This window comes from Acomys russatus, chromosome 8 (genome assembly GCF_903995435.1).
Source record: "Acomys russatus chromosome 8, mAcoRus1.1, whole genome shotgun sequence".
Lineage (NCBI taxonomy): Eukaryota > Metazoa > Chordata > Mammalia > Rodentia > Muridae > Acomys > Acomys russatus.
In genome coordinates, this window is record NC_067144.1 from 8,052,941 (window position 1) to 8,076,756 (window position 23,816).

A 23,816-nucleotide genomic window follows, 5' to 3' on the forward strand; every position below is an offset into this window, starting at 1 on the left:
CCTAATCTTCTGTCTCATTCTCATTCTCTGGCTTGTTCTGTCTTCACCTGAGTGTTCTCTCTCTCTCTCTCTCTCTCTCTCTCTCTCTCTCTCTCTGCAACCTCTCTATTACCGTCCCAGTAAGATTGCCTCCTTTCTCTCTGCATTGCTCCTTACATAGCTTTCCTTTCCTCTTTCTTCTCATGAGAGTTGGGTATATGATATTCTTTCAAATCTTTCTCAGATTTCTTTCACTTTTTTCTGCCACTCAATTAGACATCACTTTCAGACATGGGTGCTTCCTTCTACAAACTGACTTTACTTTCATTGTTTGAGATTAAAGGCATGGACCACCACCCCTGGACCTACCTAAGCTTTTCTTTACCTGAGTCTTGCTCTATACCAGGCTGGCCTTGAACTCAGATCTGCTTGCCTCTGTCTCCAGGATTAAAGGTGTGTTTGTATTCCAGATAAATCACATAGACCTAGAAGGTCTTTCGATGTGAATTCTTTCAGGAGCAACTATGTTCTGAATCAAAATTCCTCTACAACAAGTAAAATAATTAGTCCAGCTCTACAAAGCTGTTCTGCTGAAGCATCCTTCATAATCCAAAATATGGCCAAGACAGAAACCATTTTCTTGTTTGTACTTCTATGATCAGCCCAGGGCCCACACAAACCACCAGTCTACACTGCTAGGCTATATCCTAAGCCACTGTAGATCTTACTGAGATGCCAACTGGACTTTGGCTGAAGTATTTATGTTCCTCTTCATAATTTTCAGGGTCTTTCTCATTTGTTTGGTTGGGTGTCAAGCTGAATAAGTGCCTCAGTGATTAAGAGGACTGGCTGCTCTTACAGAGGACCAGGGTTGGATTGCCAGTATTGAATGGTGATGTAACTACACTGTAGCTCACAGGAGTCTGTAATTATATTTTCAGAGGATCCGCCATCCTCTTCTGGCACCAATGGGCACTGCATGTTTGCAGTGCACTTACATACACGCAGGCAAAACACTAATATTCATAAAATAAAATTTTTAGCCTGGCAGTACTGGTGCATACCTTTAAGCCCAGCACACTGTCTTGAGAAAGAAAGAAAGAAAGAACCAGGTATGGTGGCACTCATCTTTAATCCCAGCACTCGGGGGGCAGAGGCAGACATATCTCTGTGAGTTCAAGGCCAGCCTGGTCTAAAAGTGACTTCCAGGACATCCAGAACTATTACACAGAGAAATCCTGTCTCAAAATACCACCCCACACACACACCAAAAAAAAAAAGGAAAGAAAGAAAGAAAGGAGAGAGAGAGAGAGAGAGAGAGGAGGGGGGAGGGAGGGAAGTGTAAGAATGTAGGCGAGGGTAGCCTTGAGCCAGGTCTTCTGATCTTGCATCCCCAGTGATGTTACAGTCATGACTTAACCATAACTGGTATCTTCAGGAACTGTACTGATGGGTTGGTTTTTGTGAACTACATATGATGTGTGGGTTTATTTGCTTTAACTATACGTTTGTGTGTTGGGGGACCGTATGTACATGCACGTGCGGGTTCTTGCAGAGTCCAGAGGCATCAGGTTCTCCGATGCTGGAGTTATAAGCCTTCACGGGTGGGGGCTGGGAACCAAGCTGTTCTTCTGCAAGAGCAGTGTGCTCTCTCGCCTGCTGAGTCATTTCTCCAGGCTCTTACCTGTTTTGTGCTCGGGTGTGTGTGTGTGTTTGGCTGCACCAGTGCCATACTGCCTACGTGAGGATCAGAGAACAATGTGTGAGAACTGGCTTTCTCCTTCCGCCATGTGGGCCCTGGGGATGCAACTCAGGGCTTTCAGATAGGTGACAGGTGGCTTTACCTACTGGCATCCATTACTTGGGTTTTGAGACAAGGTCTTGCTGTGCTTTCTCTTTCCTCTACCTCCCAAATGCTAGGATTGTAGGGATGCACCACCACACCTAACTCTTGATTTAATTTTGTTTGTTTGTTTGTTTGTTTGTTTGTTTTGAGACAGGATTTGTCTGTGTACTCTTGGCTGGCCTGAACTCACTTTGTAGACCCGGCTGGCCTTGAACTCACAGAGATCTGCCTACCTATGGCTCCTTGACTGCTGAGATTACAGGCATGCACCACCTTGCCTGGCTTGGTTTAATTATTGAATAGACAACAAATTCACAAGAATCCCACCCCCCATCTCCCTGAACCTAATATTTTCTCAAGATTCAACCCACGATGCTGATTTCTTCTGTGAGTAACGTGGTTTAATGCATAAGCAAGAAAACTTGATCTTTTCTCCCTCAGAAAATGACAGCATACTTTATTTTTCTATATTTGTTTTGGTCTTGACAGTTTTGATATGTGATAGCTATGCCTAGTCTGATAATCTCTCTATAGCTCAGGCTGGCCTCAAACTCATGGCAATCTTGCTCCAATATCCCCCCGCCCCTCTCACTTTTTTAAATTTTATTTTTATTTTTTTAAATTTTTTATTAATTTCTTCATATTACATCTCAGTGTTTATCCCATCCCTTGTATCCTCCCATTCCTCCCTCCCTCCCATTTTCCCCTTACTCCCCTCCCCTATGACTGTGACTGAGGGGGATTTCCTCTCCCTTTATATGCTCATAGGGTATCAAGTCTCTTCTTGGTAAATTTTATTTTTATTTTTTTATTTTTTATTTTTTTTGGTTTTTCGAGACAGGGTTTCTCTGTGTAGCCTTGGCCATCCTGGACTCACTTTGTAGACCAGGCTGGCCTCGAACTCACAGCGATCCGCCTGCCTCTGCCTCCCGAGTGCTGGGATTAAAGGCGTGCACCACTACGCCCGGCTGTAAATTTTATTTTTGAAACAAGGTTTCTCTGTGTAGCCTTGGCTGTCCTGAACTCTCTTTGTAGACCAGGCTGACTACGAACTCACAGATATCCCCCTGCCTCTGCCTCCTTGAGTGCTGGGATTACAGGCGTGGGCTTCCATGCTGGGGTTCCTGCTTTACTGTCTAAAGTGCCATGATTACAGGTATTGTGCCGTCATGCTCAGCACCCCATCCCCAGTCCCCAATTTTCTGTTCTTAAGTGTATGACTGTTTTGCCTGCACAAAGATATGTGCATAACATGTGTGCCTGGCGCCTGCTGAATCAGGAAGAGGGAGTCAGATCCCCTGGGACTGGAGTGACAGACAGCTGTGAGCTGCCATGTGGATGCTGGGAATCAAACCCAGGCCTTTGCTAGATAGTAAGTGCTCTTAAACACTGAGCGAACGTATTTGGGACATCAGTCTCACGGCACTATACTACGGACTCCCTCATCCTTTCTCGGGTCTGCATCGAATTCCCTTGCGGGAATCACGGGTTGAGCCTGGACATACACTCCTAGGCATCTCCAGTTATGACAACTGTAAACCAGTTGCTATCATCATCATGTGGGCATGTGACAGACAAGGTCATAGGTCAAGTATGTGAAACTTGCTTAGCAGGGAATTGCTTCATCCTTTGCTGTGAGTATGCAAGACACACAAACGAAAAAATCTTAGTACAAAAAGACAAAAGGCAAAGTGGAGATTCCCATTTTAAAAGCTTTTGTTTTTCCTCTGGTGCATGCACAGCCACTCGCTTGGATCGCTGAGCAGCAGGGGGCCCACCCTTCCCCTCGGGCCCCTCTTTCCTTCTCCCTTTTCCTGGAGCTGTCTTGAAGTACACCGGCCTGCCTTGACTCTTTGTTTTGTAACTGAAAGAGAAGGGGATTATTCAATGAAAGTTAAAATTTTTTAATTGAAGATAGATTTTTTTTTTTTTTTTTTTTTTTACAAAATATAAACATCTGAAACATCTGGACCAACTATGTTCTTTGACAATACTAACAAGAAGCTGGGTAGTGGCAGTGCACGCCTGTAATCCTAGCCAGCCGATCTGCAAAGTGAGTTCAGGACAGCCAAGATAACACACACAAAACCCTGTGTCCAAAAAAAAAAGTTTGCATTTTATTAACCCTCCGTATCTCTCTGTCTCTATCTCTGTGTCTCCTTCCCTCTCCCTCTTTCTCTCTCACTCTGTCTCTGTCTGTCTGTCTTGGTCTCTCTGTCTTTGTCTCTGTCTCTCTCTGTCTCTGTATCTGTCTCTCTCTCCCCTTCTCCCCCCCCCCCCTCGCCCCAAGCTGGCATTAAAGGTGAGACTCAACACTACCCTCCAACCCCCAGCAATTTAATTCCCTTTAGAATGTAGTTTATATTTGTATATTTTATTTTGCTTACTACAGTTTTAATGGCTGCCTAGGCTGAGACACTTCATCTAGAAGCAAAGACACCATTGGTCTTCTCCCTGTAGAGAAGACATTTGAGGTTTCAGTCTTTGTAGACTAAATCTCCTGGTGGGAAAGTTCCAGGGTGCACTTTGACAGCTGGGCAGCAGGGGGCAGAACACTGCTCTTCTCTCTGCTACAGTTTTATTCTGGCTGGAAGTCTCATTTCTTTTCTTTTTTTCTTTGGTTTTTGGAGACAAGGTTCTCTGTATAGCCCTGACTGTCCAGGCTGGTCTCAAACTCAAAGTAATCTGCCTGCCTCTGCCTCCAGAGTGCTGAGATTAAAGGCATATGCCACCATACACCCTACACTCTGTATTGTGGTGGCTCACACCTGTAACCCCACCACTAGGGGAGGCAGAGGCAGGACAATCCCTGTGAGTTCGAGGCCAGCCTAGTCTACAAAGCGAGTCCAGGACAGCCAAGGCTACACAGAGAAACCCTGTCTCAAAAACTAAACTAAACTAAAAGAAGGAAAGAAAATACCCTACACCCTGCTCTGAGGGAGGCATTTCCTCAGTTGGTTTCCTGTCTTGTGACTTGTCTTGTGTCAAGCTGACATAAAACCAGTGAGCACAGCATGAAATGCATTCATCAAGAAGAGAGAACAAGCCGGTGCATGGTGGCGCACGCCATTAACCCCAGCACTCAGGAGGCAGAGGCAGATGGATCGCTGTGGATTCGAGGCCAGCCTGGTCTACAAAGTGAGTCTAGGGCAGCCAAGGCTATACAGAGAAACCCTGTCTCGAAAAACTCAGAGAGAGAGAGAGTGAGAGAGAGCGAGAGAGAGCAAGAGAGAGAGAGAGAGAGAGAGAGAGAGAGAGAGAGAGAGAGAGAGAGAGAGAGAGAGGAGGTTGTCAGGGTAGCCACAAGTCCACAAAGAAGGCCACCCATGAATTTATCCTCTGGGGGGGGCAGGGGGCATGGGGAGTGCAGTGGGGACATGGTAGCATGGTAGCAGTTCCCTGCAAAGGATGAAGGACAGCCTCAGCCAGGAGCGTTCTCCTGGAAAGTTACCGCATTCCAATGTTACTCTCTGCTAGAGCCTCAGGGTCACAGAAACTACAGGCGTCTGCTGAAACTAAAAACTTAAGATGCAGGGGCACCTGTTGGTGAAGAAGGACCCTTGGCTTCAAAGGCTGATGGGAAGGTGCACCACTCCTCAGATCTGTGCTAAGGAAGGCCCTCACAGGCTGTGACGTCAGCCACACAATGCCTTACTTACTCCCGGAGTTTTTCAGCAGGGCATTATTGTGGCAGGAGATTTGATCTTGTTGTGAACCCCCAAGACTGTGAATTGTAAAAACCAGTTTCTGGTTGTAAAGTGGTTCAATCCTAGCACAGACTTTTACTCCAAGGACTTCCTGTCCACAGGCCTCAATAAAGTTAATCCTAGGTCAATAGGGGGAGGAGAATTGGGGATTAAAGAGTAGGCGGGACTTTGAGTTGGAGGATATTTAAGACAGGGTGGATAAGAAGAAGAGGCTTTTGAGGTTTGACCTGGCAAGCTCTTTGGCTTTTAGCTAGCTGGTCTTTTCCTCCTGCGCTGTCAGCTGAGCTAGGAAGCTCTTTGGCTTTGGGCTTTGGGCTTTGGGCTTTTTCTTCCTGGAAGGTTGGGTGAGCTAGTAAGTTTTTCCCTTCTAGGAGATCAGCCAAGCAGGAAGGCCACCTGGGTGCTTTCTCTCTCTCTCTGAGCTAGCAGGCTTTCAACCTAGCATATGGCCCTGAGTCTTTATTGGTAAAATCGAACCTTTGGGATTTTTCATTGCTTAAAATAACATTTTGGCACTAGCGGACAAACTAAGAAGCCATCACGCCTGGCAGTGGTGACATACGCCTTTAATCCCAACACTCAGGAGGCAGAGGCATGTGGATCGCTGTGAGTTCGACGCCAGCCTGTTCTACAAAGCAAGCCCAGGACAGCCAAGGCTACACAGAGAAACCCTGTCTCAAAAAACCAAGACCAAAAAAAAAAAAGAAAGAAAGAAAGAAAGAAAGAAAAATTAAGAAAAATTTACATTTTATTAACTGTCTCTCTTTGTCTCTGTCTTTCTCTGTCTCACTGCGTGTGTGTGTGTGTGTGTGTGTGTGTGTGTATGTGTGTTGAGATTAAAGATGAGAGCCACCACCACCCAGCAATTTAATTTTCTTTAGAATGAAGTTTATATTTGTACATTTTACTTTGGTTACTACAGTTTTTTGTTTTGGATTAAAGAACCCTGTCTCAAAAACAAACAAACAAACAAACAAAAAGATATGCCTAATAAACAGAAAGGGGTAACAAAGGCCCCAGAGAGATATAAACTAAGTGAAGAGTTTTTGAGACTCCACATTGCTGGAAGAAACAGCCCATCTGTTTTCTCCTATGCATTCTACAGTTTTCATGGAGTAATTGTGTGCAAAGGAAGAAAGCAGGCAAAGACTCTGCAGGTCTATTTGACCTAGGAATAAAGGATGCAAAATGTCCATTTTTCACTTTTGGGTCAAACTGTTGGACCCTGGTCCAAAATGTTGGACCTTGGGGGTCCAATTCAGGAAGGGGGTCGCCGCGAGAGGCCACTCAAGTCACACCAGCTGAGAGGTATAGGTAAAATTTATTACTGACACACCAGAAGTCCCAATTGTTGATGTGTCAGGGTCCCTCAGCACTCGGGAGGCAAAGGACCCCGAGTAGCTGTTACAGGCTAGTTTTTAAAGGCAAAAACCACAAAGCAGGTGGGGTTGCTTATCACTGGAATCCATATGGACATTAGGACATCTGGCCTGGAGGAACTTCTTCTGAGGACATCTGATATCTGCAAATTTGCATATAACTACTCTGGGAATTAGGGTGGAACTCTCTTTTTTTTTTTTTTCCCTTGAGACAGGGTTTCTCTGTGGAGCCTTGGACATCCTGGACTCACTTTGTAGACCAGGCTGGCCTCCAACTCACAGCGATCCGTCTGCCTCTACCTCCTGAGTGCTGGGATTAAAGGTGTGCGCCACCATGCCCGGCTAGGGTGGAACTCTTGAGGTCAGCAGTTCCGAGAACTGGGAGAAGCCTCTGGGGTCAGAAGTTTAGGTTTTCAGGCCACTGGGCAAGCACGGCTGGAATTTTACAGTTTCTCAAAACTTCACAACTCAGAAGAAGGCTGACTCAGAACTACATTTCAAGTGGAAACTTTCCCAGCACTTGGAAGGCAGAGACAGACGCATCACTGTGAGTTCAAGGCCAGCCTGGTCTATAAAGCTAGTCCAGGACAGCCAAGGCTACATAGAGAAACCCTGTCTCGAAAAACCAAAAAATAAAAAAAATAAAATAAAAAGAGACACTAAGTCACACAAGTGGAATTTAGCTAAGGGCAAATGCCTCTGTAATACCCCAAGATAAGCAGTGTGCTATCTAGCCCTGCTACAGATAAAGGAAATCTAGATGCTAGGGTGTGTTTATTCACCAGGACTGACCAGCCTTTAAGCTCCATTCCCATGACAAAGGAGATTTATCACCAGCTAGGCCCTTGTTCCCAAACCAAAGCCAAACCTCTAGTGGGCAACTCAAGTAGGGCAGAGCCTGGTCATAACCATCACTAATTCTCCATCTACCATTAAGTCCTCTACGCTCTTATCAGGAAAACTCTTCTTCCGGTAACAATTATTAAAACAAAAGACTGGTGTACTTAAATCATTCTGACAATACTAAATTGTGTGTATCTCCCACCTGCCTCCCTCCTACCTGGGCCAGGCTTGCAGTGAGTTTGAGGCCTGTTCTTCATAGAGAGAGCTTGTCTATTTAATTATTTGTTTATTGTTTTGTTTTGTTTTTTTGAGACAGGGTTTCTCTATGTAGCCTTGGCTGTCCTGGACTCACTTTGTAGATCAGACTGGCCTCAAACTCACAGCGACCCACCTGCCTCTGCCTCCTGAGTGCTGGGATTAATGGCATGCGCCACCACGCCCGGCTGACTTAGTGTCTCTTAAGCAAATCTGTTAGCTCTTTATCACATCAGTTTTATTACTCTTTTCTTTAATATCAACATCATTTGGATTATTGATTTCTGTGTGATACAGATTGAGTCCTAATTTCAAAAATAGATTCTATGAAAAAATACAATCTAGGGGGGAGGACAGGAGGAGGAGGATGGCACACGCCTTTAATCCAAGCACTCAGGAGGCAGAGGCAGGTCAGTCTCTGTGAATTCAAGGCCAGACTGGTCTACAAAATGAGTCCAAGACAGCCAAGGATACAGAGAAACCCTGTCTTGAAAAGAAAACAAACAAAAAACGACAACAAAAATATACAATGGATGACTCAGAGGTTAAGGGCACTGGCCGCTCTTCGGGAGGTGCTGAGTTCGATTCCCAGCAAACACATGGTGGCTCATAATCATCTATAATGAGATCTGATGCCCCCTTCTGACCTGCAGGTGTACATGCAGGCAGAGCACTGTATAAATAAATAAATAAATGTTTTTTTTTAATGGCTGCTTAAGTTCCTAACACTCAGGCAATGTATTTTGCCTTAGGAGTACAATAGGACTTCTACCAGTTTCTGAAATGACCCTAAACACATTTCTGCTATCTTATACTATATATTTATAAAAACAAACCATCAGAAATGATGGTTATAAATCAAATAGTAATCAACTGTGGACATTCTGATATGCTGTGTGCCGAGTATCAAAAACTCAGCCGAGATTTAATTCTTTATGTAAAAATAAACAGCTGTGTGGGAAAGAATAAGCCTTGTCACAGGTGGAAGCAGTCTTGGCGGGCTTTACCCTTGGGGCACCCCATGAATACCTTGTGACAGACTGAGTGGAGCCATCCTGGGCCTGGAATTCAGGAACCCGACCTGGGAACCCCACCTGGACTATTGTCTTTCTAATTGACCCTCACCGGGAGACTGAGATGGTCCTTCCCACGTGACTCAGGGAGTTGGGGAAGAGAGAACAACAAAGTCAGCTGGGCGGGGGAGCGCGGAGAGAGTGTGTAGAGCAGCGGACCAGCTGGACCAGCACGCGGGCCAGAGAGACACCTAAGGACCCGTCCTCTGGAACGGCTACCGGAAGGTTCACTCTTTGGTCCCTAACCTTTTTCCTTCTTGTATAAGCTAGTTGGGTTGTATAATAAAATTTTATTGTAAAGAAACAGAGCCAACATCTGGCGCCCAGAAACAGATCCAACATTTGGCGCCCAGAAACAGATCCAACACAGCTGCATCTCATTTTTAATTCTTATTAACTACTTTTAGTTTTTCAATTATTTCTCTGTGCAACTGCTCTGACTGTCCTGGAACAAACTCACAAAGATTTGCCTGTCTCTGCCTCCAGCGTGCTGGAGTTAAAGGCATGTGCCACCACGCCCGGCTACTTGTTTATTTTTTTTTGGAGACTGTTCTGGAACTGCATCTGTAGACTAGGCTGACCTTGAACTTAAAGAGTCACCTGCCTCAGCCTCTCAAGTGCTGGGTTTAACGTCATTGCCACCACCCAGCTTTCTTCCATTATGGGTTCAAGAACAGCCATACATTGGCCACTCAAACACTAAACTCGGATGGATGGAAGTTTATTAAACTCTGAACAAAAACTGACCGGGCGGGGCTAAATCTTGGCTCAGGAGCCAGACTATGGCACTGGTCTGTTTCTAAGGCTTTTTACAGAAAAAAAACCATAACCCGGTAACAGCCAGCAAACCAGGTGTAGGAAGCAAGAGGGGGGCTGCATTACACCATTTTGACTAGCTAAGCATAATCAATTTTGTTACAAGTGTATCGTGTCTAAGTAGCTAGACCAAGCATTATAAGTTGATTGGTTAGTTATAGGGGACTTTCCAGTTCCCCACAGGTCCAGGAGAATGGAACACAGTTTCAGTCTTTTTTTTTTTTTTCTCCCCAGACAGGGTTTCTCTGTGTAGCCTTGGCCATCCTGGACTCACTTTGTAGACCAGGCTGGCCTCGAACTCACAGCGATCCGCCTGCCTCTGCCTCCCGAGTGCGGGGATTAAAGGTGTGCGCCACCACGCCCGGCTAGTTTCAGTCTTAAATCTAATAGAATATACATTTATCTTTAATGCAAGCAGAGCATGCATTTGTCACCTATTGTTTTATTCTAAGCAGCAAGTATTGAACTATTGAATTGTATCCTAGTCTCAGGCACATAGGGCCTGCGAACTTGAACTTAATTTCCCCTTATGATCAAAATGGATATTTGGAAGAAAAAAAAAATGGCTTCTCATATGCTAAAAGGGACAGTAGGGGATAACACGGGAGCTACAGTTATGCTGGGAACTAGAGAGAGTCTCAGAGGAGGATCTATAGTTACCGCAGGTTACAACACTTCAACTGTCTTTAGCTATGTCAAAAATTTTTTTTCTTAGTTTGTTGTTTCTGTGCCAGTGAATCTCAAACTCTTTTTCTCGGCTGTGTAGACCAGGTGTTTCTTCCTCTTTTACTTGAGCTAGGGCTTCACCCTTGCTGGCTATGTAGATCAGGCTGGTTTTGAAATCACAGAGATCTTGTCTCTACCTCCTGTGTGCTGGGATGAAAGACCTGTGCCGCCACACCTGGCTTTGCTTTCATCCTAGTCAACATTTAGGAAGGCGGTTAAGGTATAGCAGACCCTGCAGGTAAAGCTGTCTGGAGTCAGCTGGGCGTGGTGGCGCACGCCTTTAATCCCAGCACTCGGGAGGCAGAGGCAGGCAGATCGCTGTGTGTTCGAGGCCAGCCTGGTCTACAAAGTGAGTCCAGGACAGCCAAGGCTACACAGAGAAACCTGTCTCGAAAAAACAACAACAACAACAAAAAACAAAACAAAACAAAAAGATGTCTGGAGTCAAACCAGAGGACCGAAGCTCAGTAGTCAGGATGCGCATGATGGAAGGAGAGCACCAGCTCCTGCGTGTTTTCCTCCGACTTCTGTTGCATAACATGTGCCCGCCCCACACAAAACAACAATAAATGAATTCTTTTTAAAGTAAAGCAATTGTTTGATCTATTTAAGACATTTTAAAATCTACTTAAGTTGTGTGCTTGAGTATGTGTGTGTGAACATGGGCATAAGTGTGGGGGTCAGAAGACAGCTTTCAGGAGTCCTTGAGAGCGCCCCTCCTTATACTTTGTTCGGGTGGGGTCTCTTCTTGCTTCTGCCTGGCTGTGTACTCCAGGGTAGCTGGCTGCGGGGGAGGGGGCACTGTTTTGGGCGTAGCTGGGATTACAGCTGCATCCCACCACCCCTAGCCTTTTGTTTTCGAGACAGGGTTTCTCTGTGTAGCCCTGGCTGTCTTGGACTGCTTTGTAGACCAGGCTGTCCTCGAACTCACAGCAATCCACCTGCCTCTGCCTCCCGATTGCTGGGATTAAAGGAGTGCGCCACTATGCCCAACATACCTCATACTTGTCAGGTGGGCTCTGATGATCAAAACGCAGGTCAGCATGCTTGGGCTACCAGCTCAGCCATCTTCTAGCCCCAGTTGTACCATCATTCATAAAAACTAAGTTACTGGCAGATCAATCTACCCTACCGTCCTAGGACCTAAAACTTTAACTACGTGACGAAAGCTTATTATTTCCTGAAGTTTAGAACTGGTATGCGATTTGACTATATTGGCAAAGCAGTTGAAAACATAGAATTCGCTTTTCGGCTTTCGGCTCGGAGGAGGCTATGGCGCCACTTTCTTCGGTCTTCCCGAATCCGGGTTCATCCGACACCAGCCGCCTCCACCACGCCACCCAAGTTTGACCCCAACGAGATGAAAATCGTGTACCTGAGGTGCACCGGAGGCGAGGTCGGCACCACATCGGCCTTGGCCCCCAAGATCGGTCCTTTGGGTCTGTCTCCAAAAAAGGTCGGTGATGACATTGCCAAGGCTACTAGTGACTGGAAAAGTCTGAGAATTACGGTGAAACAGACCATCCAGAACAGACCGGCCCAGACTGAGGCGGTGCCCTCCGCCTCTGCTCTGATCATCAGAGCCCTCAAGGAGCCACCAAGAGACAGAAAGAAGCAGAAGAACATTAAACACAGTGGAAACATCACTTTGGGTTTTGTTTGTTTGTTTGTTTGCTTTTGTTTGTTGTTCCTTTTTGTTGCTTTTTTGAGACAGGGTCTCTCTGTGTAGTCTTGGCTGTCCTGGACTTGCTTTGTAGACCAGGCTGGCCTCGAACTTACATCGATCCTCCAGCCTCTGTCTCCCAAGTGCTGGGATTAAAGGCGTGTTCCACCACAACCCGGCTGGAAACATCACTTTTGATGAGACTGTCAACATTGCCAAGCAGATGTGGCACTGGTCTTTAGCCAGGGAGGCTTCTGGAACTATTAAGGAGATCCTGGGTACTGCACAATCTGGGGGCTGCAATGTGGATGGCCGCCACCCTCATGACATCAACAGTGGTACAGTGGAATGCCCAGCTAGTTAAGAAGCAATGAGAAAATATTTCAATAAAAGACCATCAGACAGAAAAAAAAAAAAAAAAAAAAAAAAAAAAAAGAAGAAGAAGAAGAAAAGAAGAAAAAGAAAGAAACAAAATTCAAAAGGTGGTTGGTTACTTTGGTCTTGGGGGTGAGCAGTAAGAGACTGGAGAAGGCCGGGCATGGTGGTGCACACCTTTAATCCCAGCACTTGGGAGGCAGAGGCAGGCGGATCGCTGTGAGTTCGAGGCCAGCCTGGTCTACTAAGCAAGTCCAGGACAGCCAAGGCTACACAGAGAAACTCTGTCTCGAAAAACAAAAAAAAAAAAAAAAAGACTGGAGAAGGACAAATGAGTAACAAGTTCTTTTTACCATTAAGGGGGGGGAGGGGGCTGGAGAGATGGCTCAGTAGTTAAGAGGACTGACTGCTCTTTCAGAGGGCCCAGGTTCAACTCCCAGCACCCACATCGATTCCCAGTATCCACATGGCAGCTCACAACTGTCTGTTAATTCTAGGATCTGATACTCTCACACAAGTGTTCATGCAGGCAAAACACCAAGTACATAAAAACCTTACAAATTAATTCATTAAAAAAAAAAAAAAAAAAAAGGACACCAGATATGGTGGCACACACCTGTAATCCCAGCACTCCAGGAGGTAGAGGCAGGCAGATATCTCTGAGTTTGAGGCTAGCCTGGTCTACAAAGTGAGTCCAGGACAGTCAAAAAGGTACACAGAGAAACCCTGTCTTGGTGGGGAGGGGTGGGAGACTTAAAAAAAAAAAAAAGGAGGGCTCACAGTTTAAACCTTTCAAATGCATTTGACCTATGCACTGCTCACATGAAGTATCTTTGTTTTAAGGATACATGGGTTGTGGGGGTGAAGCCTACAATCCTGGCACTCAGGATGATGAGTCAGGATGGCTACAAGTTCAGGGCTGCATAGGGAGATCAAACTCAGGTCATCAGGCTTGGCAGCAAGTCCCTGTACCCACTGAGCCCTCTCGTCGACCCACAAATGCTTAGATGTAACTTATTGTGAAAAACATGACAACAAATGCTATGGTCTAAATGGCTTTGGGAAACATTGCCGCACACAAGCGGAATCTGTCTTCTTAATTTGCTCCGGCAACTGAGTAATACACAGAGGTAGGCAGCGGTAGCCGTTCTTATCCAGAACGGCTCTTTTCCGATAAATTACAGACTAAGAAAGCAGCAGGTAGTGGGCTGTGAGTTTATTTTTTGGTTTTGTTTTGTTTTTCGAGACAAGGTTTCACTGCGTACCCTTGGCTATTTTGGACTTGCTTTGTAGACCAGGCTGGCCTTGAACTCAGTGATCCGCCTGCCTCTGCCTCCCTAGTGCTGGCATTAAAGGTGTGCGCCACCACGCCCAGCTGGGCTGTGAGCTTATTAAAATTTCAAGTAGCTCTTAAAATTACATACAATTTTGTGAATCAATTGATCACTGAAACACTTTTATTATTTTATTTTACGTGTATTGGTGTTCAACAGTGGGTGGCTTGGAACTTGCTCTTTTATTTATTTATTTTTGGGTTTTCAAGACAGGGTTTCTCTGTGTAGCCCTGGCTGTCCTGGAACTCACTCTGTAGACCAGTCCATCCTCAAACTCGCAGAGATCCATCTGCCTCTGCCTCCCAAGGGCTGGAATTAAAAGTGTGTGCCACCACACTCCAGTTTTTACTTTTTTTTTTTTTTTTTTGGTTTTTTGAGACAGGGTTTCTCTGTATAACTTTGGCTGTCCTGGCCTTGAACTCACAGCAATCCACCTGCCTCTGCCTCTTGAGTGTTGGGATTAAAAGTATGCACCACCATGCCCGGCATTGTTTTTTTTTGTTTTTGTTTTTAAAGATTTATTATGTACACAATGCTCTGCCTGCATGTTTGCCTATAGGCCAGATCTCATTATAGATGGTTGTGAGCCACCATGTGGTTGCTGGGGATTGAACTCAGGACCTCTGGAAGAACAGATAGTGCTCTTAACCTCTGAGCCATCTCCCCAGCTCTCAATACCCAGCTTTTTTGTTTTTCTAAAATCATCTGTAGTATAAGTGGCCTCCAAGATAGCTGAGCCGGGCGTGGTGGTGCACGCCTTTAATCCCAGCACTCGGGAGGTAGAGGCAGATGGATCGCTGTGAGTTCGAGGCCAGCCTGGTCTACAAAGCGAGTCCAGGACAGCCAAGGCTACACAGAGAAACTCTGTCTCGAAAAACAAAAACAAAACAATTCCAAGATTGCTAAAGAGCATTTATAGCTAACTTTGAGAAGGCTCATTTTAGACGCTGAGTCCCTTCCCTTAAACTGAAAAGAGGAAACAACTCAGCAGATTTCCAAAACCTTAAATATATATGCTTTATTTTTGCTCCCATGGTACTTGATGCCATTTAAGGTACATTTATTGGAAATACAGTATAGGATGACAGATACTTTGATTTTATCTTTTTTTATTTTTAAATTATCATTACTATCATTATTTTTTGGTATTTTTGAGACTGGTTTTCACTTTGTAGGTGTCTGCCCTGGTACTCACTATGTAGACTAGGCTGGCTTCAAAACTCAGTGAAAGAGATCCACCTGCCTCTAGGAGTGCTGAGATGATGATGATGATTTTGGTTTCTCGAGACAGGGTTTCCCTGTGTAGCCCTGGCTGTCCTGGACTCACTTTGTAGACCAGGCTGACCGCCTCCTGAATGCTGGGATTATTGCACCACTGTGCCTGGGTAAAGATACTTTTTAAATACAAAACTTCTTCCACAACTGCAGCCTAAAGGCTAGCCCTTAAATATTTCCTCTTAAGAGACTTAGAAAAATCCTTCAGGGCACCTAATGGCAGTACTAATTCAATGGGCAAGTGTGTTGTCCTATTTCATCCTCAGTGAAACAGTAAAGTTACATGGTCAGTCCATTTTGTCTCTCTCTCTCTCTCTCTCTCTCACACTCACACACACACACACACACACACACACTCACTCCTCACACTTTCTCTCTCTCTCTCCCTCCCTCTCTCCCTTCCTAGAGGCAAGGACTCATTATATAGCCCTTGCTGGTCTGGAGCTTCTAAGACTCAGCCAGACCCACCGGCCTCTTCTTCCCAGGGGCTGGTGTTAAAGGTCTGTGCCACCACACCGGGCCTCTGTTTTGTCATCTTGATTTTGTAACAGTTTCTGTCACAATAACTTTCAAATAAGTAAACTTTGTTTTTTGGGGTTTGTTTTGTCTTTCTTATTAAGGTATCTGAAGCTGGCACAATGGATCAGCGCTGGCCATTGGGCCTGCTAACCTGAGTTCCATCCCCAGAATCAATTTGTAGGATCCACGTGTTAGGAGACCAACCAACTCCCAAGGGTTGCCCTCTCACCTCCACAGGCACCGGAAGTGCGCGCTCAATAAACAGAAAGTAATCATAAAAAAAGGATGTTTCTTAGAGCCAAATATTTTCTGTAAGCCATCCTTTGGTGTTAGTGTTCTAAATTAATGAGAAAAAAATTTGAGTGTTCATGATGCTATCTTGATCAGAGATGAGAGTTATGTTTTAAAATTCAATGATTAAATATCTTTACATTTTTTTTTTTTTTTTTTTTTTCTGGTTTTTCAAGACAGGGTTTCTCTGTGTAGCCTTGGCCATCCTGGACTCACTTTGTAGACCAGGCTGGCTTTGAACTCACAGCGATCCGCCTGCCTCTGCCTCCCGAGTGCTGGGATTAAAGGCGTGCGCCACCACGCCCGGCTTATCTTTACATTTTTAAACAAGGAGGGCCTGAGTTGACTAGAAATCTCTGGGCTCAAACAGCCATGCAAGTTTATTACGGGCAATAAGAACTGTATTGCTATTAATTTCAGTAAGCAACATTAAGCGATTAAAATACTGGTTTTTGTTTTGTTTTACAAAAAGAGGCAATCAAACCTTGAAGTGCTAAGGGCTGAATCTGCCAGAAGCATCCATTTACATTTCTGTGTTATGAAGAATGACCGGTCCTTTGTAAAAGTCGGTAACGATTCTATCAATCATTTCCCACACCTGTTAGGTTAAAATTATTACCAGAGCTAAAGACGACCAGAAAGACAAGAAAATCAAATCGCCACTCCAGGGACATCAGTTAAAGATACCACACGTTTTTACTCCTCGTCTTAAAAAAAAAAAAAAGTGACCGCGAAAACCGGATTTCCTAGGATGTGCTGGGTGGCCGACATTTTCCGCGGCAGGGGGATTCACGCGTTCCAGATCTGAATGGATATTTAAATGGCCGGGAGAAACGCCAGGTGGTCCTTTCCCGTCACGTTAAACAGCAGCAGAACGGGCTGCGTGACCCGATTCCGCTCGGGCGCGCCACGCGGCGGGGCCGGCCCTGAGGCACACTGACGTGCAGGTAGCCCCGGAGCTGCGTCCTGGAGACGCCGCCCGCCAGCGAACAGCGCCCCTCCCCGGCTTCCGCCCAGGGCGCCCCCGGCTCCGCCGGCCTCTGCGGCACGGCCGCGGAAACCCCGTAGGAACAGGGCGGTCGAGGAGCGCGGCGCGCGGACGCGCTGCTGCAATATTCTTCCGCCGGAGGCAAAGAGTCCCAGTCCCACACGGGATCCGCGGATCTCCGGGGACGCTGTGACACCAACTAATAATGAAATGTGGGTTTTGTCATCGGCTCCCTTAGGATTTCACCTGCAGTAACAAACTCTAGGAGCACAGTTTCGTGGCGTCCCGACAGGGTTAGGGAAAAAAAAATTCCTCCGCGGAAAACGGGATCCGGCCGCGAGCCTATAAAAAACGGGCGGCGCCGTCCGGCTGTCTTTTCAGTCGGGCGCTGAGTGGGTTTTCGGATCATGTCTGGTAGCTCCGCGGATTACAACAGGTACAGTGCTCCCTGGGCGGCCCGTGACCCGCAGTGAAGGTCACTAGGGCCCGCGGTCGGGGTGGGTGGCTTGGCGGCCCCAGTATAGCTATGCGGGCTTCTCCCATAGGGCACACACACAAGCCCCCTTGTGTCCTTCGAGAAGCTTCCGTGATAGTAGAACTCCAGATGGTGGGGATACTGGAGCGGTAAGAGAACGGAGGGCTAAGGATGCCCTTTCTTGGGGAGACATTGTGACATCTTGGCCGCTGCCCCTCCCCATGCGGGACATGGCAAGCAGTGCCATGGCGCAGTCTGATTAGGGCAGGGGTGACCGGGCACCGAAGCTTTATTTGCGCCCGGTGGCGCGAGCTGGGGTTCTTAGGGTTCTGTCGAGGTGTGGGAGATGGGGACGGTCGCACCAGGCTGTAAACGGGGCGACGGGACCGTTGGCATGGTCCTGCCTGGGCCTCTCGGCGTCAATCACGCCGCCTTGCGCAGAGTTAGGGGCGGAGCTCGGCGCGCGGAGCACTCGCGAGAGCTTCGCTTTCCGATCGGGAGGGCCTGGTCTTAGGGCACTAAGTAAGGGGGTGGGGGAAGAGTCTAATACACGAGGAGTTTAATTCTCAATTATTGGGGAGAGCGAATGGTACTTAGCAGGAGTGCCAATTTCTTGGCATCTTTCAGCAGAGTACACGTGCTCGGAGGGTAAGGAGGCGCGGGGTGGCGAGGGCCAGCCTTTTAGGGTCTGCTAGTGGCTTGGAAGAAGGGCATGCTGTCTTAACTGCAGTGTTCTTGCCAGCAGAGAACATGGCGGCCCAGAGGGAATGGACCCCGATGGTGTCATCGAGGTAAGAAAATGGGTTTAGACTTTTAAAGTTAAAACGGTTTGGGAAGGTGTTTTCCCGCCTCGCTCACCGTTTTTATTATTAACTTTGACAGAGCAACTGGAATGAAATTGTTGATAACTTTGATGATATGAATTTAAAGGAGTCTCTTCTTCGCGGCATCTATGCTTACGGTTTTGAGAAGCCTTCCGCTATTCAGCAGAGAGCTATTATTCCTTGTATTAAAGGTAAAGCTCACTGACATTGAGAAGAAGTTTTCTGCATGTCTGAGGGAAAGTAACCTTTGGGGAAGTACTACCACCTGTTTGTATTCCTTAAAGTGACATGATGGCAATCATCTTTCGGGACTGACCTGAAATGAGGAGAGTACTCTCGCTGATCACTTACTTGGGCATAACTTAATGTTCCAACTGGAATACATGGTGTATATAGTAGAAGTGACAATTTGATGTGGGATCAGTAAATATGTATCCTACTTTTTTTAGGATATGATGTGATTGCTCAAGCTCAGTCAGGTACTGGCAAGACAGCCACATTTGCTATTTCCATCCTGCAGCAGTTGGAGATTGAGTTCAAGGAGACCCAAGCACTAGTATTGGCCCCCACCAGAGAACTGGCTCAACAGGTATTGATAGTGTAGTTCAAAAAACTGCTTGCGTGTTGCATAGGTTTCAGGTTTCACAACTGTGAAGAAGTTAAGCTGTATAAGTTATCCTAGTCTATCACAGGTCCAATTTAATTGTGCATGGAGGGAGTTTTTGGTGAGAGCTAAGCAGAAAATGGGTATTGTAAGTATGGCTTGCAGAGCTTTTGAGAACCCGTAGGTTTCCCAAAGGGTGGATTAGATCTGTATCCATTTTAGAACTTGGAATGCAGTTGTGCAACATGAAAACTGCAGTGACATGTTAAACATTTGACTGTCTCAGTAGTTTGTGGTGCAACTGTTGCATGCTATGTTTTCAAAGCACTATATTGGCTTTGACGTAACTTGAAATAGAGCTGCAAGCTTTATTCTGGTAAGACCATAAGGCTTAATGCCTTGTGGGGGAAAAACTACCAAAATTTGCCCTTATGAGAATTTCATTCTGTGCCATACACAGTGAAGAACATAGAGATGTTGTTTCCTCTCGTTCCTAGTTGGTGTTTGAAAAGACAGAAGGGAGCAATAAGTTTTTTTTTTAATTTATTGTATATGAGTGCTTTTATCTGCAGAAGAGGGTATCAGATTACATTATAGATGGTTGTGAGCCACCATGTGGTTGCTGGGAATTGAACTCATGACCTCTGGAAGAGCAGGTGGTGCTCTTAACCGGTGAGCCATCTCTCCAGCCCCTGGGAGCAATAAGTTTAAGAGTGAATTTTAGCTTGAATTATGTGTTTTTTGTTATGCATGCACAAAAGCTATGTCATACAAGATAGTGCAGTTATGCCTTAGAGCTTAGTCTTTGACCTTTACAATGTGATAACTTGAGATTTTTGGCTTTTAGATCCAAAAGGTAATTTTGGCTCTTGGAGATTATATGGGAGCAACTTGTCATGCCTGCATTGGAGGAACAAATGTTCGAAATGAAATGCAGAAGTTGCAGGCTGAAGCCCCTCATATTGTTGTTGGTACACCAGGGAGAGTATTTGATATGCTGAACAGAAGATACCTTTGTAAGTATTGCCTTTAAAAGGTCCTGTTTTATTATTCTCAAAAACGGTTACAAGAACTTTGAGATGCGGTATGACTTTGTTTTAACAGCTCCAAAATGGATCAAAATGTTTGTTTTGGATGAAGCAGATGAAATGTTGAGCCGAGGGTTTAAGGATCAAATCTATGAGATTTTCCAAAAATTAAACACAAGCATTCAGGTAAAGGTTCATTTCTACTCATCTGGGTGTGGTTTCAGCAGGTACAGTTACAATATAACTGAAGTGTTCTATTGTCGTTCCCCCTGCTGAAAGCATTTGATACATTACTATCTCTGCCTAGCTCTACCATAGTAAGGCAGAGACGCTTGGTTTCAAACATTTTTGTTCCTGTAGTATTAGCTGAAAGTTTACAAAATACATAATGTAAAAGCGAGCATTTCTTTTAAAGGTTGTGTTGCTTTCTGCCACAATGCCAACTGATGTGTTAGAAGTGACCAAGAAATTCATGAGAGATCCAATTCGAATTCTGGTGAAGAAGGAAGAATTGACCCTTGAAGGAATCAAACAATTTTACATAAATGTTGAGCGAGAGGTAATTAGTCTCCTTGTTAAATAATAGTTTTTCACCTTCTTGTATAAGCACTGTGCTAAAATTGCAGAAACTAGGATTATATCTTGGTTTTTGTAATAATGCTAGCAGAGTACACACAAGAAGAAGAGTAACTGCACTGGATCTTGAAGACTGGGGTGGACCTCTTTCTTAATGTCCAGTGTCCTTTGTCATAAGATTGGGTGCAATACATCTTTAGTGATTCTAAACCTGCAGGTCATGACCGACCTCTTGTGGACAGGTCAGATAGGACTCTTACACAGCAAAATCATGAAGTAGCAATAAAAATAGTTGGGGTGAGGGAGTCACCAAAACATGAGGAAATTGTATTAGAGGGTTGCAGTTACCAGAAAGGTGAGAGCCACTTTAGGACCGTTTTTTTAAAGATGGAAATTTTATGTGACTTTGTTTAATCTACTTTAGGAGTGGAAGTTGGACACTCTTTGTGACTTGTATGAGACTTTGACTATCACACAAGCAGTTATTTTTCTCAATACAAGGCGCAAGGTGGATTGGCTCACTGAGAAAATGCATGCCAGGGACTTCACAGTTTCTGCTCTGGTAAGAGTTGGATTTAGTAATGCTAATTATATCCATTAAGCAGGATTTAACTACAAGATGGCTGTTCAGTGCTGTGTTGTCGTTCCCCCTGCTCAAAACAATTGTTTCTTAACTATACCTGTCTGCTCTACACCTGTAGCAGCCAGGGACGCTTGGTCTCATACATGATAGGAATTAATTGTATGCCTGAATAGAGATTCTTAAGTTAAGGGTTGTTGTATTTGCAGCATGGTGACATGGACCAGAAGGAAAGAGATGTTATCATGAGGGAATTCAGATCAGGGTCAAGCCGTGTTCTGATCACTACTGACTTGTTGGTAAGTCTGCTTGCTTGCTTCTCCCAGCCCCTCTCCCAAATAACCAAAAGCTAAATTTGTGGGAAAGGTTTTAAAATAACCTTAACCAACTCAGGCTATTTGGCAGAATGAGTATGACCACACTCCACAGTGAGCTGTACCACTTAGTATAGTTCATTACTATTCTGTGGCCTACATTGATTGAGGGATGCCCAGTTCTTTGAATCAGTATATTTAACAATCACATTTATATTTCAGGCTCGTGGGATTGATGTGCAACAAGTGTCCTTGGTTATAAACTATGACCTGCCTACCAATCGTGAAAACTATATTCACAGGTGAGAAGAAAGCATCTCCAATATTTACATTGGAGAATTAAAACACTTTTTTCCTACGGTGTTTTGCATCCAAGGTAATAGCAAATGAGGGAATAGTTTGCAGTAAAAGTATAGTAACTTTACTAAGGTCTAATGTATTTGGGAACACTGGTCAGAACAAAGTGGGAAAACTTGTAATGTGGCTAAGGTGGTGTGTACATACATGCAGATTAGGTTGCTTTAGTTTTTTGGTCTTTATGTTTGAGCCTTACTCTTAGTGATTTTCTTGTGGCCATGTGCTTTTTTTCTTGGTGATTGATTCTATATAGTTGGGATTTTCTTGTTGTTGCTGGTAGCATTTTTGAGTGATTCCCTGGTTTAGTTATAGTGGCTTTTATCCCTAAATAAATTGAATTGTACTTTGTTATATGATGTAAAAAAAGACTTTTTAAAAAATACAGGAGTCGATAGCGGCAGTTGATGACGAGATGGCACTCAGAAACGGCGTTGACGTAATTTAGGACGTGGAATCATAAGCGAAACAGCACTCACTGTTTGAATAAAGAGCGAGTCGGTATTTATATTTGATTTTCTTTTGTCATGATTATTTGATATTTTAAGTTGTTCCAGCCCAAGGCAATTCTGTATGTTAGTATTACTGATAGGGAGGATTAGATGGTTTGTATTGTCTGGTACTTTGTAGGAAGGCAGAGAGCTGTTTTGGAGGTGACACGTTTGAATAATTTGAGCATAACGTGTGAAAAGCTGAGCAAAAAGCAGTGATAAGTTTGGGTTACCATACCAAATACTTGTTTTCCCACTGGAAAAGTAAGTTTTAGAAAATAGTTAACCTTGCAGCATTTGTTTTTACAGTTCCAGAAGTGCGTCGAAATGGATTTTATAACTGTTTTCTTTTATCCCTGGTGTTTACATTTGTCCCAGGCTGACAACTGCTCCTGGCTGGCCCACTTTGGTATGGGCTTTAATTTCACCCCAAACACAGTACTGTCATCTGCTTTATTATAATGCTCAAGGCGCCTATCTCATTTTGCAGCCAGACAAGCCTTGAAATCTTTTGGCACTAACTGCAAAGGAAGATGTTTTTCCCACCTGGATATTGGTTTTAGCAGCTAGTGCTCCACTTAGAAGCACTATTACCCCGATAAGTAAGCAGCAGCTGATGGTTAACAAGTGGATCGTCATATTCAGTAGCTTTAAATATTACTAAAGCAACATCCTGACTGTGGTTTCTTTTTCTTACACAGAATTGGCAGAGGGGGTCGATTTGGGAGGAAAGGTGTGGCTATAAACTTTGTTACTGAAGAAGACAAGAGGATTCTTCGTGACATTGAGACTTTCTACAATACTACAGTGGAGGAAATGCCCATGAATGTGGCTGACCTTATCTAATTCCTGGGATGAGATAGTTTTGGATGCAGTGCTCGCTGTTGCTGAATAGGCGATCACAACGTGCATTGTGCTTCTTTGAGAATATTTGAATCTTGTCTCAATGCTCATAACGGATCACAAATACAGATTCTGATAGCAAAGCGACTTTAGTCCTGAGCTCTTGTGAGGAAAGGCATTGGCCCTATCCTCTTAGAGTTAGACTGTTGGGGGTGGGTATAAAAAGATGGGGTCTGTAAAATCTTTTTTTCTTAGAAATTCATTTACTAGTTATGTAGAAATGGTTGTATTAGATGTTCTCTATCATTTAATAATATACTTGTGGACTAAAAGATATAAGTGCTGTATAAAATCAGCCAATTATGTTAAACTAGCATATCTGCCTTTATTGTGTTTGCCTGATTAGAAAGGCCTTTAAAGTGATTTTTTTTAGGAAATATTTGAATGCATTTTGTTGGTATTGTATTTATTCAATAAAGTATTTAATTAGTGCTAAGTGTGAACTGGACCCTGTTGCTAAGCCTCAGCAAGCAATCATCCTAGGTAGGGTTAAATCCCCAGTAAAATTGCCATATTGCACATGTCTTAATGAAGTTTGAATGTTAAATAAAATTGTATATTCACTTTATAAATTTGGTCATTTATTTGTTATACACAA

General features: G+C 44.6%; 2 protein-coding genes and 5 non-coding genes across 12 annotated transcripts; all 7 read left to right on the forward strand.

Annotated features, from left to right (window-relative positions):
• Window positions 1-11,822: 11,822 nt before the first annotated feature.
• On the forward strand, window positions 11,823-12,651 carry LOC127193242 (60S ribosomal protein L12-like). Its single transcript, XM_051150534.1, has 2 exons — window positions 11,823-12,266; window positions 12,475-12,651. The coding sequence occupies exons 1-2, from the start codon at window positions 11,823-11,825 to the stop codon at window positions 12,649-12,651; spliced, it is 621 nt and encodes a 206-aa protein (XP_051006491.1).
• Window positions 12,652-17,385: 4,734 nt separating this feature from the next.
• Eif4a2 (eukaryotic translation initiation factor 4A2) lies at window positions 17,386-23,790 on the forward strand. 6 transcript variants are annotated; one of them, XR_007831100.1, is made up of 12 exons: window positions 17,394-17,505; window positions 18,287-18,335; window positions 18,427-18,559; window positions 18,818-18,957; window positions 19,820-19,988; window positions 20,077-20,186; window positions 20,416-20,559; window positions 21,001-21,138; window positions 21,366-21,455; window positions 21,693-21,772; window positions 22,213-22,325; window positions 23,017-23,168. XR_007831100.1 is itself a non-coding variant. In XM_051150773.1 (11 exons), the coding sequence occupies exons 1-11, from the start codon at window positions 17,477-17,479 to the stop codon at window positions 23,159-23,161; spliced, it is 1,224 nt and encodes a 407-aa protein (XP_051006730.1). In that variant the 5' UTR covers window positions 17,386-17,476; the 3' UTR covers window positions 23,162-23,790. The 6 variants fall into 6 exon arrangements, 4 of the variants coding, with proteins under 4 accessions (XP_051006730.1, XP_051006731.1, XP_051006729.1 ...); XR_007831101.1 differs by having other exon boundaries at window positions 22,213-22,321; window positions 23,017-23,165; XM_051150773.1 differs by lacking the exon at window positions 22,213-22,325 and having other exon boundaries at window positions 17,386-17,505; window positions 18,290-18,335; window positions 23,017-23,790.
• On the forward strand, window positions 18,650-18,717 carry LOC127193503 (small nucleolar RNA SNORD2). Its single transcript, XR_007831145.1, has one exon. It is a non-coding gene; the product is annotated as a small nucleolar RNA SNORD2 (small nucleolar RNA).
• Window positions 20,222-20,346, forward strand: LOC127193535 (small nucleolar RNA SNORA63). Its single transcript, XR_007831170.1, has one exon. It is a non-coding gene; the product is annotated as a small nucleolar RNA SNORA63 (small nucleolar RNA).
• Window positions 20,593-20,770, forward strand: LOC127193502 (small nucleolar RNA SNORA81). Its single transcript, XR_007831144.1, has one exon. It is a non-coding gene; the product is annotated as a small nucleolar RNA SNORA81 (small nucleolar RNA).
• Window positions 21,176-21,304, forward strand: LOC127193534 (small nucleolar RNA SNORA63). Its single transcript, XR_007831169.1, has one exon. It is a non-coding gene; the product is annotated as a small nucleolar RNA SNORA63 (small nucleolar RNA).
• On the forward strand, window positions 21,496-21,633 carry LOC127193543 (small nucleolar RNA SNORA4). The gene has a single exon (XR_007831177.1). It is a non-coding gene; the product is annotated as a small nucleolar RNA SNORA4 (small nucleolar RNA).
• Window positions 23,791-23,816: the final 26 nt, after the last annotated feature.